Source organism: Branchiostoma lanceolatum, chromosome 3, assembly GCF_035083965.1.
Source record: "Branchiostoma lanceolatum isolate klBraLanc5 chromosome 3, klBraLanc5.hap2, whole genome shotgun sequence".
Lineage (NCBI taxonomy): Eukaryota > Metazoa > Chordata > Leptocardii > Amphioxiformes > Branchiostomatidae > Branchiostoma > Branchiostoma lanceolatum.
Window position 1 is genome coordinate 9,871,578 of NC_089724.1, and position 12,584 is coordinate 9,884,161.

Consider the following 12,584-nt stretch of genomic DNA (forward strand, 5'->3'; position numbering starts at 1 on the left):
GCATGCCTCATTTTGCGATTCTTTACCAGACAACCCGGCGAAAACTAGTCGTATTGTTTCTCCGACCCAGATATCTTACCCACTTCACTACGCTAAATTTCACAGCAGGAGATATCCCTTTTCGACTTCGTGATACGCAGCGACAAAATAGTTTACATGTATATCTATTTGTCAGGAGTAAAATCTTGTCCATACATTTTTCCATCTAAATGAATCGTGTGTATCTGACAAATCCATTTACATTGGCAATTTCATATCGTACAAATAGATAGCGGCTTTGTTTTGGTTGCAAACGTTATATTGCACCCATCAGATATGTATGATTTATCTCTTTGTACGTAAACTCATTATTACCGTACCAACCCTCTCCTTTGTTTTGATTTACCGACGGAGGCCATATAAACATTCATTTATCCTTCCTTCTGTGTATTCACCTCAGAGTCTAGTCATTGAATGAAGCACACAGACAGACGCTCCCCCAATGAGGTTCCACCAGAGATGTTGTCTGCCTGTGTGGGCATGTCGATAGTGTTTAGTACCTCCATCAATTTTGTTTCTCTATGCATTCCCAACGAAGTAAAGGCAATAGATGGAAAGACCAATTCTACTACTTTATCTCCGTTACCGAAGACGAATCGCAGGGATCTGATTGTAGTTGCTCGCTGGTGCTTCGGGCTTAAGAATCACTTGAAGCAGTATGAATAAACCAGCAGAGGAGGGCGAAATTTGAACGCTCCTACCGTACATAGGGTAATTGAGGAATCGAATACCTGTGATACCCCAACCCCACTAGCGGTGGATATAAATCAATAGTAAAACGAAGCATGTAAGAATAGGTGAGAATTTTCAAGTTGATTTATATATATATATCTACTGCCAAAAATAGTTACTTAAGCAACTGGATACAATTTTTAGACAATCAGATGTTTCAGACAGCATCCGCTATCTTTCGTCTCTGACTGTTTCAAAATTCATCCAGTTGCTTGAGTAACTTTTTTTGGCGTAGCTTACTACCTGGATGTCTAGCCTTCATCAACTTATATATTTACTGCCATGGAAAAGTTTTGACATCTTTTTGTCTGTATCGTTGGCATATTTTTCCAGCTGTTTTTGTAGCGGAAGACGATATGGAAACACCACTTTGCCTGTTCAATCATGACGGCCGCTTCGCCACTTATACCCACAGCTGACAACAATGATTCAAAGGGGACCTTAGCTCCCATTTACAATGGAAAAGGTTTGATAAGGTTGGATTTACCACATGGAAAAGGTCAGGGTCAGGTAACATAAATCTGATCCAGCCTCTTTTGCCTGTTCAGAATTCATTTAACGGTCCGTTTTGTCAATGACGAAAAGAGGTCGAACTACATTGAAATGCTTGGAGAACTCCATGCACAAATTCGCCGTTGAATTGATTTTGATATAACCTGAACAGCCAAGTACGCATGATAGATGTCGACGAGGACAAGCCAGCATTGATTCCACATAGAGATCATTGGCACCTTTTTAGGGTGAAGATAAGAGGCGTAGTTAATATATATGGTTTGCAATGACAGCAATACATCAAGATTTCCCAGTCAAGGCAGGTCAAAGTTTTTAACGCCAATAACTTTTATCGACGTGACACCCAGTACTGATTATTTCTGCGTGTGGAAAGTTATGGCTAATAGTGAACCAACAATGTTTTCATAATCATAATTTAGCCTTATATCATCCACAAGTAGATATTTTGGAGGTATACCAGAAATGTCCAAGTTACCTTGAAGATTCATCTAGATCCTCATTTGATGATTTGACATAGGGCCACTCTTCATCTAACAAACCATGCCAAACGTGACTCTACATTCTTACAAACTTCGTACTGAGTCATTTTCTTCCACACTTAGATCTTTCCACCCTGGCAGGATGGATGGCAACTTTTTAGACATAGCACCTTTTAGCCTCACACTGAGGTTGCTTTGCAATTCTGTTAACTCTTTCTTCCGTCTTTCCAGGATTACACCATAACTGTCTTCTTACGCCAGTACTGGAAGGATGAGCGCCTGGCGTTTTCCAATGCCAACCAGAGTCTAAGTCTGGATGGACGTCTTGCTGAGAAGCTCTGGGTTCCCGACACATTCATTCCCAACGCAAAGGAGTCCTTCATGCACAAGGTTACTGTGGATAACCGTCTGATCCGACTCGATCCTGACGGAGGGATACTCTACGGAATGAGGTTAGATATTGTCTTTCGTACAATGTGCCGTATACGCGTAAGACTCTACAATGAATCCGTTGCTTAGGTCTCTAACAAGCACATTCTCCGGCTGTCTTGTTTGATTAGATTCGAATAATGTGAATATTTGTGTGTAATTCGCTTGATATTTTCAACAACCCGGCATTGTAACAAACTGTACATAATTCAGGGAGGCACAAGCCATTCTCTGTGCATGTAAGTTTGTCGTTCAAATGAATGAATAAATGAATGAATAGATAAATAAATAAATATATACAATAGTTTTGGTTATGATTTCTGGGAAGTGGTGATATCGATGCGTTTGAAGAATCTAAATCTAAGTATAACGTTCTACTTTACTAATGTTCATAGTTGGGTTACCTGCTTGAGACCATTGCATGTTTGCTGGAATGTCAGAAATATCACACCTTTAGATGAGCAGAATCTGGTAAAAATCGATGAGATACGGCAAATGCCCCAGTGGACTCGAAGCGTAGGATTGTACATATGTCGTAAAATTGATAAAACCATACCGCATCCATCCAACTGAAGATGACATGGAGGCCGGTGTGACCAACCGAAACCAAAATCTATATGTCCTGATGACATATCTGGTCAATTTGGTTGAATGTAGACGCTTGGATGGGATTTATCATGCACACTGATTGAAAGCCTCCTTTGGCCCCTTGAAAAGTCCCATGCGTCCGCAGATGCGTTGTTTGGATTATCAGCCCACTCTAATGAAATGATGAATGTCGCCAAATTAATCAATAGATAAGCAGTTGGGACCCTATTCATGCAATATGTTTAGTGACCTTATAACAACGGGGGATCTTATTGATTTGAAGTAAAAATCCTTACCCTATAAATCATACATGAACGTGGTAGTGACCATGATGGGTGAGGTGTTCGTTTTTATTGTATTCCTCGGACACTGTTGTCAGGGATGATGATCTCTTTTAACTGCGGTTGTTTGAGTCTAAAATCGATCAGTCTAGCGTTAAGCATCTCTGACTCCCGGATCCCAACAGACGCACATTTCTAACGAAGCGTGAAATAGGGTAACCTGGCGGCCTGTAAAGCACATCACATATGTGCTAATCACATGATGATGGTCCGAAGATGCTGTGCAGAAGATGGATCAGCCTCATAGATTTTAATGCAGTACGCTGGGCTGAAGGATCATAAACTTCGTTCAAAACAGATCATTACAGATCTACATCAATACGGTCGAATGACTTGTCGCTTGTGTTTGATTTAACAAAAAGTGTAGAAGCGTCCTCCTATTTTGTGAGAATGAGAAAAATAGTAGTGGATACTGTGTCGAATGATTAAAGTTTGAAATATACGAGACTGGAAGACATTGTTATCACTGAAATTACTTAGAAATGACTAAAATACTTGTTAAATCTTTGGGGCTGGTCGTAAAGCTATGGGTAACGGGTAACCTTTTAAAACAATTAAGGTAAAAGGTAAAGGTACCATAGCCTTTTGGGGCCGTTGGAGCAGTGGGTTTTTACCCACTGTGTCTATGGCACGGTATTGGAAGGCGGAGCCCATCCCCCTCCTTCCACCGCCTTTTACCTCCCCAACCGAAGTCAGGTACCCATTTCTACACCTGGGTGGAGTGAGGAAAGTCGTGTAAAGTGCCTTTCCCAAGGGCACAACATCGGGACGCATGTCCAGACATGTCTGGGGGAAAGCCGGGATTGAACCCGAGTCTCCTTGTTTGACAGTCCAATGTTCTAACCACTACGCCACGGGATGCCAAAACAATTAGGAACCGTGAAAAGTTGTGCTTTCCAGTTTCCTTAGAGTGTTGTTGCAATTTCACGTGCGATTTCTTTCTAATTGGTTTCCCATTGGCGAAGAGAGATGCTGCTGAGGGTGGGAGTCGTGAGACAAGAAAGACTGTCAACTTTTGACGTATTGTAGACTGTGGTGAGAGTACACCAAAGTCAAGTCAAAGCGACATGTAATTCTCAAGATGGACGTCATGGAACAAACTTCGTGCACGCAGTCTCTGGCAGTTTGCCAACAAGTACAAATTGGAATTCCTCGGCTCATTCCCAGGACAAAGCTTCAATAGCTTCTAGACATGTAGTCTGATGGGCGACACGGCTAAATCGTAACGCCACACTTTGATCGGACACTGCAACCGTCTTTCAACTTGTTCCGCAACATTCATGAAAGAACCGAAATGGGATTTCGGCGTGATTTCAGCGGTAACGGTCCACGTGAAAAGAATAAAGGTCGCATTACATAGTATTCGGAACATTTGAAGTTTACCTTTGGAGATACTTATGTATGTTCTGAGTGGAACCGACCCTAGATTAAGACGAGAGTAATGTAAGTTTGCAGGACCAAGCTGCCAGATTCTGCACGAACAACTACGACGGGGATGAAAGTGTCACCAAAATGAAAACAGATCTACATTGGATGCCACTTGAAGACAGAAGAAACATGTCCAGACTTTGCATGATGTACAAAATGACCAATAAACTGATTGACGTACGGACTGATAAGTATCTAATACCAGCTCAAAATCACAATTGATAGCCATGCCTTCAAGTACCAGAGTTACCAAACTAGGATTGATGTGTAGAGTGGAATTCATTATCACCCAGTACAGTAGTCTTCGCTGGATTGTTTTAGACAACACTTATAGCTAGATGTGCAAAAGGTAGGTGTGGCAGGCCGTTCAATGTAATATAACCAGCTGTTGTCGCGCCGCGTGCCTGTTAAGCTGGTGTGTTACGCCGAAGGGTGGTCATACCGGCTATATCGATACAGATACAGATACGAAAGTCACTATACATTTATCTGCGAAGAAATTAGAACAAATACGATTTCTAAAAAGATTTGGCAGTGGTGTGTAGACTTACTTTCAATATAGTGAAAATTTGCTTCTCGACTTATGAGGAATGTTTTTCAACGCACTGTTCATACGTTGACAATTTCCGGTTCTATAAACTAGCATGACTTCTAAAAAGGTGGTGGATAACATTACAGTGGTTGGGCGAGGTGTCTTCGCTTCCAGTCCTAATTGGCGCCAGATTACATGGCTATATATGGTGGCACTCAGCAGCTGCGGCAGCTCGATACATGCTCCATTAACCGCCTGACTAATCATTGCCGTTGTCGGGAAGAATTTATCTCCTGCGCATTGCAGTAACCAGATGATGCATCGATCTCTCTGCGCCACTGATTTGTATGGTTTAGGTTGCACCCACTAATGACCATATTCCACTCTTTGTGCCCCGAACTGTGCATGATTCACGTTCAGAGATTGTATTACACCTTTAGTGGGTCTTATCTGACAGAGTTCAATGATATGTTAATTTACCGTTTACAAATGGCGTATGCTAGCTGTGACACACACGTCATGGCCAACTGACTTTGGCAGTCAACGTTGGCACCATAATGTAAATGTCACAAGTGTGGACTATGCCTTCGATAGTCATTTGGTATCAGCACTTCTCCAGCGCTTCTCCAGCGAACAGTAAGAAATGTGTTATCACTGACAGCGTCATTCAATATCAAGAAAAGGTTGTATGCTCAGTTACCTCTGAGAATAGAATTCCATTGATATAGATGGTCTGACATTCTCCCTGAACTATGATTCAACCCAACTCGGCAGTCTCTCCGATATATCATCAGCAAATGTCCCACAAACTAAAACTCGAACCCAAAAGGATCAATGGTGCATCAGAGTCTGTCATAAGATGACGGGGGTTTCGCATTAAATCGCTGTCAATTCAAATAACTGTCGTGCATTGTTTAGGAAATATCTACATGAAACTTCAAGTTGGCAAATAAAGTTAACTTGTGTATTTACGAACCAACTGGACCTCAGGAAGCCGTCTGCAGTCAATCAGATCAAACACTGACATTCACTCACGGTTCCACTGGTTTTCCAGGATCACGGCAAAAGCTGCATGTGACATGGATTTGGGGAAGTATCCGATGGACTCACAAAACTGTACCCTGGAATTTGAAAGCTGTAAGTAACATTCATTACATATATTAATGTAACAAACATCCGATGATAGTTTGTATAACATTTTGCACTTATTGCATTTCACGTTTACCACAAGAAGATTCGTCTGATATCATCAGAAAGCTCCAATGTGTGTTACTCTTGCGAACGATGAACAAGAAAGTTATCCACACATAGATATATTGTATATTAACAGTTTACATCGCATGTTTTTACTGAAATATGATGCCCAACTTTGTTGTTCGTAGATGGGTACAAAACAGACGACATCGTGTTTCACTGGAAGAACGGGAATGCGTCCATCTACGGCGTGGAGAGTCTGAAGTTACAACAGTTCATCATCGGTGAATACAACGTCATAGAGGGGACGTCTAGATATGAGTCAGGTTTGTACTTAAAACACAAGAGATTGTCATTTTTCTCTACCGTTTTGTAGGTTTCTAAAATTTTGTTTTATTTATTGGTTTGGGCACACACAGCCAGAGTTGCCCAATTAGCCTGTTGCTATTACAAAGGGATAGCCCTGCTGACAAGGACATTGGAATTTTGACATGGACAGAATAACGAGCTGTAACAATATTCTACGAACATGTACAAGTATGGGTCGCCTGTACATTGCTGTGCTGTGATGCATGAAACTTATCGCGTGCAAATGTAGTCTTGATAGAAGTTGATAATATGTAAAACCCATTAACACCTCGTCGAATGGGGAGAAAATGATGTCTCTAAAGGGAATTAAGATGTCGTCTTTCATCACATTACATCGTCATGTAATTCAATCGATCAGCCTACTCAGCAACCATAAAGATAATGTTATTTGTTCATGCCTTTCTTCGTGTACAAAGAGAAATATAGCATGCAAAATTTGAAAATGAATAATGCGTATTGTTAGTAATGGTTATTTGAAAACACGCTGAAAATTTGTCAGCCATGTTGAATGTCTAATCAGTATGTTTTTATCCCCTCCCGCATCTGTTGGAGCAGAGGAAGGTGAGCATACCTACTGACATTATGAGCTGTGTATACCTTTTTCGCATTTATTGATTATCTTTGCGTTGAGGCGATTCCGATACTTACGGATAGTGCAAGACGTTCATTTACTGAATTGTTGATTCATGATTTTTATACCCTAACCGTAACAAATCTTATACGGATATATTACTTTCCCCCGATACAGGACAACATTCCAACGTTCGCTTCTGCTTCAAGCTCCACCGCCAGGCTTTCTACTTCATCTTTCAGACGTATCTCCCGGCCACCCTACTGGTGGTTTTGTCTTGGGTCTCTTTCTGGATCAACTCAGAAGCAGTGCCCGCCAGAGTCGCTCTTGGTGAGTCTTAGATCTTTTCCAGCACCTTTGGTACTTATCAACGGAAGACAATCATTCATTGTTACCGACGATGTCTCTTGTTATGCAGTGAGAAAGAATTTCATAAGCTTTTTGCCCTAACAAGACTGATCTGCATGAGTAATGGCATAGGGTTGTTGCCAGTAAACAGATTTGTTACACTATAGTTCAATAACTTCATGTTTTGTTATATCCTCGGTGGTAACATGAGTGCGACAAAATCTGGAGTCAGGATGTCCTGTCTAACTGAAGGGCTGTCACCATCAAAGTGGCCAAGACTTTGTGACGACTTGATCAGCGCATGTACAGATAAAGAGTTCTTAGCGTTGCTCACGGTATCTGGTAACAGTTTCTTGTTGAAAACTGCAGGTATCACCACTGTGCTGACCATGACGACGCTGATCAGCGGTGCCCGAGCCACCATGCCGAAGATCTCATACATCAAGGCCATCGACGTCTACTTGATCACGTGTTTCCTGTTTACCTTCGCCGCGCTGGTGGAGTACGCAGCCGTCAACTTCCGGTCTTCCCGAGTCAAGGCCTCGAAAAGGAAGATGTCTGTGCCAGTTCCAGAGCCACTCAACCTCCAGGAGGTGACTAGACATTATATTTGGGCTTAAGATGTATTTCCATGACCCTCACTGTTGAATGAATTGACTTATATTACTAACTATTTTACACACAGTTTACAGTAATCACAAACCAATACCACTGTCACAAATACCACTGTCACAAAACTATATGCTTATTTTGCTTATTTTGTCTTGTTGCTAACACCCCCATTCTACAAGGGTGGCCGTGCTGTAACCGAGCGATTTGACAGAGCGCTCAACGAATTTCATAGATAAAAACCGAATCTTTTTACGCTTTATGTGTTTTGTTGTCTAATTTCTACATTTTGCATATCACAAATATGAAGTTACACCAATCCAACTTAGGTCGCAGCAAGGACGAAGCGCGATCGCCGTCTAGTGGAATGGGGGCTTGATTTATCTCTATCGTAGTGAGGGCCCTATCACACTTGTTCACATATTCAAATGCGTATGAGTTGTGTATTAACATTTTTTGGCTTAAGTAAAGTTTGCGCGGAAGAAGTTATTTTTTACTTTGACCGACCGTTGTGCAGCCTGGTTATCGAACCAAATAAATGACGTCTTCGGCTGAAAACTTGACCTGAAACAAAAACATGTTAATGTGCAACTCATGCGGACTTGTATATACGCACAAGTGTGAAGGGGGCTTTAGTCACATCAATGCTCACATACACAGCCATTTACTGTTTTATCAGGAAAGCGAGGAGATGTCCATGAAGAAACTGAATAACGAGGGGGCAGACGCAGGGGCGAGGGTTCATACAATCCTCGACATCGATGTGGACAATGGCAACGCTGGGAAGAAGAAAGTTCAAGTCGACATGGACATATCTGAAGACGAAGGGGATCGTCCAAAAAAGATGGGCCTTAGCTTCCGGAACGGAATGCGTTCGTTCATGAGACAAGTGTCACAGGTGCGACCTCCTTCTCAAAACGTTTTCATTCCCAATTTTAACAGGCTGAAATTTCTTTACCCATTCTTTCTTTCCTTGGTGCTGTTTCTAACAACTTACAAAATTAAACCATGTTTATTATTAGAGGGGGTCTGTTATGACGTATACAAATATGTAAATGCTATATGTTTCATGTTCTATATTTCAGGTGCCTCTAAAGGGTGGTGTCGCTGTGATTGACAAGTACTCCCGATGGCTTTTCCCAATAAGTTACTCTCTGTTCAACATTTTCTACTACGTCTACTACAACGAACCCTGGGTGAAATGGACTACACCAAACTGAGGCATTTCTCCCCGTTATGGATTGAAGGATGGACTGAAACCGACGCAAAGATTCTCTCAGCTCGTACGCCTGGCTGATCAGAACTGAGTACAAGGCGTGGAGTACATTGGGACAAGGGGCTATGAAATGTAAATAGAAGCTCTTACACGTGGAAAACTGATCGCGACATAGAAACAACTTTAATTTGGCGTCACATCCACCTATTTGTGTTAAGGCTACGTATACGATAAAGGGTTTCATCATTAGGATAAACAGACACTAGTTGTCACAGTAACTAGTCCGTCGTGATCGGCCTATTTCTTCTTCTTTTTCATGAACTAAGTTAACCAAATCTTTCGGAAACTTTGCTCTACGCGATCAGTTACTCTTTTCTTAACCGTGTGTCTTTCTCATCCATTCAATAACATGATATTCATTGGCATGAATGAGGCGTTTATGATGATTCCCCAGATATATTGGACGATAAGCAAACCAAAAATAAACCTAACGCTCACTTCTAAAGACAGACTTCTAAAGACAGAAACAGTACTGGGAAGGGTGAGAATAGACCCAGATTACCTAAAACAGGCTGTTTGTTGCTTGGTTGGCTGATTGGTTCCTCCGAAAAGCAGGAATGAAACCATTTATCTTATAGCTAACGGTAGAGTACACCTGGGTACGGAACTTCTCACGTTTAACAATGATGACGCTTTATCATATCAGGTTTACTACTTTATAAAAGAAAAGTTACTAGCTTACGTATGATAAAATAAACATTCAGAATTCGTGACGCTATGTAGTCGCCACAGTGTTGTTGGTGTCGAAAGACTTATTTGAAACAGGTCCTGTAAATAGATGTCAGTGTAGTGCTTATGTAGGCTACAAAAGAAATTCAAATTGATGTTCTCTGTCTACCTTTGATATCGCCAGTACCATTAACTTTAGCGTTATGAAATCAGTAATCATTTCGTATGGAGTCGAAGTGTGCCACGTCCACGTGGCACATGCACATGTAGTTCTTCGTTTATGAAAATGAGAAGAAAAGACACCGACAAAAATATTTTGATTTCATAGAGAGTCTGGCAAACAGTAATACTGATGTCGCTACCCATTTGGTACTTCGATACAGTTGAATAAGTCTCGTTGCACACGGAGCCTCGATCTGACGATTCTGATGGTGTACACGTGTACTTCATGTTTGTTTTATGTCAGGAAGAATTATGTTATATGGTTTTGAGCAACTGTAGCAGTTTCGAGTATGTGGTTTTATTTTTGTACACTTATAAAAGTTAGATCAAGCAGCTTTGTGTCATCATGTGTGAAGAAGGTACTCGGCAAAGATCCTTTCCTTGTATGTAGGCTTATAGCTCCAACAGAGAGGTCTTACTTACGATTGTGTGCACGATTAATGATGTACGATGCTATAGCTCTAGGTGTAAGATTTCCGGGACTGGACCCACGTATGTATCTGTGCCATTATGTAAATAAGACGTGTGTGCCCTTTGGGTTCAGTACTGTGCCTACCACTATAGTTATAAAACGTCGTGGATCCATCGAGTATATGGGCTGTAAGTAATTCTATGGCGTTGACTGTCCAGGAGAACCACGCTACACAGTGTAGACAATTTATGTAAGTTTTATATACAGGTATGGAGTTGACAGAATATAACACAACACAGGCATATATGTGTGTTTACAATAGAGAAGAAGGAAGCTGATTTAAGAATTAGTGCTGAACTTAATTGAACTTCTGTGCCCTCCGGCCCTCATTACCTTTGGCAATAAAATGACCTTGGAGGAAAATGTCAAGCTCCGTTTTGCCATGGCTGTTCCTTCACACAAGCTACATTCAATGCTGTAAGGATGAGCATACTGACTCTATGTCATGCAGTGTTAATGGCAACCGCTAGAAGGCAGCTTTGTAGCGTCATAGCAGTTGCACACACAATTTACATGCAACGGTGACCTGGATTAACAGAATGACCATGTCGTGCAGTGCAAATGGTAACCGCTAGCAGGCGTGGCTCAGATTTACTATAAGCACTGCACTAGCGGAAATGCCTTATGATGGTCGAATGCAACTAGCTTTGTTTCCCATGTGTATATACGATAATCACTGAAATGTCAAACAGAGATAGTGTTTTTGTTCTTGAACAAAAGAAATCATTCCCAAACATATACAAGTAGCATTAACTGTGTGGTACATGCACCACATCTGATATGTACATACCTGTAGAGCACTTCGCATGTACAAGTTAGCCAATAACAGCTAAATGTATCTTAGTATCTATGGAATAAAGGTTGTATACAAAACGAAAGAATTGAACCTTTTTACATATTTCTTTGTTTCAGTGTTTTAGAACGTTGTTCAAGAGCTCAGAGCATTACACGTAATTAAGCCGCAAAGGAAGTGACGTCATATTCTATGTTACTACATTTTTGTATTCGGCATCCCTATTTTTCCAATTTAATTCCGACTCGACTAAAGTTGCATCTTCAGAAGTTAAGCCCCCCTCTCACTGGACCCACGGCACGCTGGCGGCGTCGCTGCGTCATATACTAGATTTGTGTTACCCTTGACTTTAAATAGGGAATATCATTCAAAACGTACAAGTTTGACCAAAAAGACAACAAAACATACAAAGCTTAAGAAGATTCGTTTATTGTCGATGACATCCGTTGAGTGCTTTGTCAATTTGATCGGCCGCAGCGACGCCGCCAGCGTGCCGCGGGTCCAGTGAGAGGGGGGTTTTACACCAAGCCTTTCTAGCTGTTCCGTCTCCTCCTGCGCGATAGTGTCACGGCCAGCTGATGTCCCTGGTATATAGATGTCTGTGCAATTTGTGGTCAGTTGGTTCATAATATGTCTAATCTTGGTCGGTGAACCTCCCCATTCTATGGTTTATAGATGCAACCTAGCATTTTCTAAATCTATTATTTTTGTAAATCTTATATCTTACAATAACGAATCCGGGCTAAAATGATTTGGGATCCCGGCCAGGCCCAAAAATAGCCCGACAGCCGCAGGGTGTCCCACGGGGCCACGTAGGGGTCACGCCCGAAAGTGCAAAAGAACACATCTCGTCAACTACCCGGCGGGGCCCGGTCCCTTTTTACAATTGGGACCTAAGCATTGGTTAACACCTGGTATTAGCCTGGGTTTGATATGTTAGTAATGTCGCCATATTCATCGCATTTTTTTCAATATAAGGT

The 12,584-nt window shown here is 41.5% G+C and overlaps 1 protein-coding gene across 1 annotated transcript in view; it reads left to right on the forward strand.

Moving 5' to 3' along the window:
• Positions 1-11,707, forward strand: part of LOC136429303 (gamma-aminobutyric acid receptor subunit beta-1-like) — a 38,829-nt gene extending 27,122 nt beyond the window's left edge. Inside the window, exons 5-11 of the mRNA XM_066419160.1 lie at positions 1,995-2,215; positions 6,136-6,218; positions 6,464-6,647; positions 7,340-7,545; positions 7,933-8,156; positions 8,852-9,070; positions 9,258-11,707. Coding sequence (XP_066275257.1) covers positions 1,995-2,215; positions 6,136-6,218; positions 6,464-6,647; positions 7,340-7,545; positions 7,933-8,156; positions 8,852-9,070; positions 9,258-9,392 — 1,272 coding nt within the window. The 3' untranslated portion in view covers positions 9,393-11,707. The remainder of the gene's footprint in view (positions 1-1,994; positions 2,216-6,135; positions 6,219-6,463; positions 6,648-7,339; positions 7,546-7,932; positions 8,157-8,851; positions 9,071-9,257) is intronic.
• The last annotated feature ends 877 nt before the right edge of the window (positions 11,708-12,584 follow it).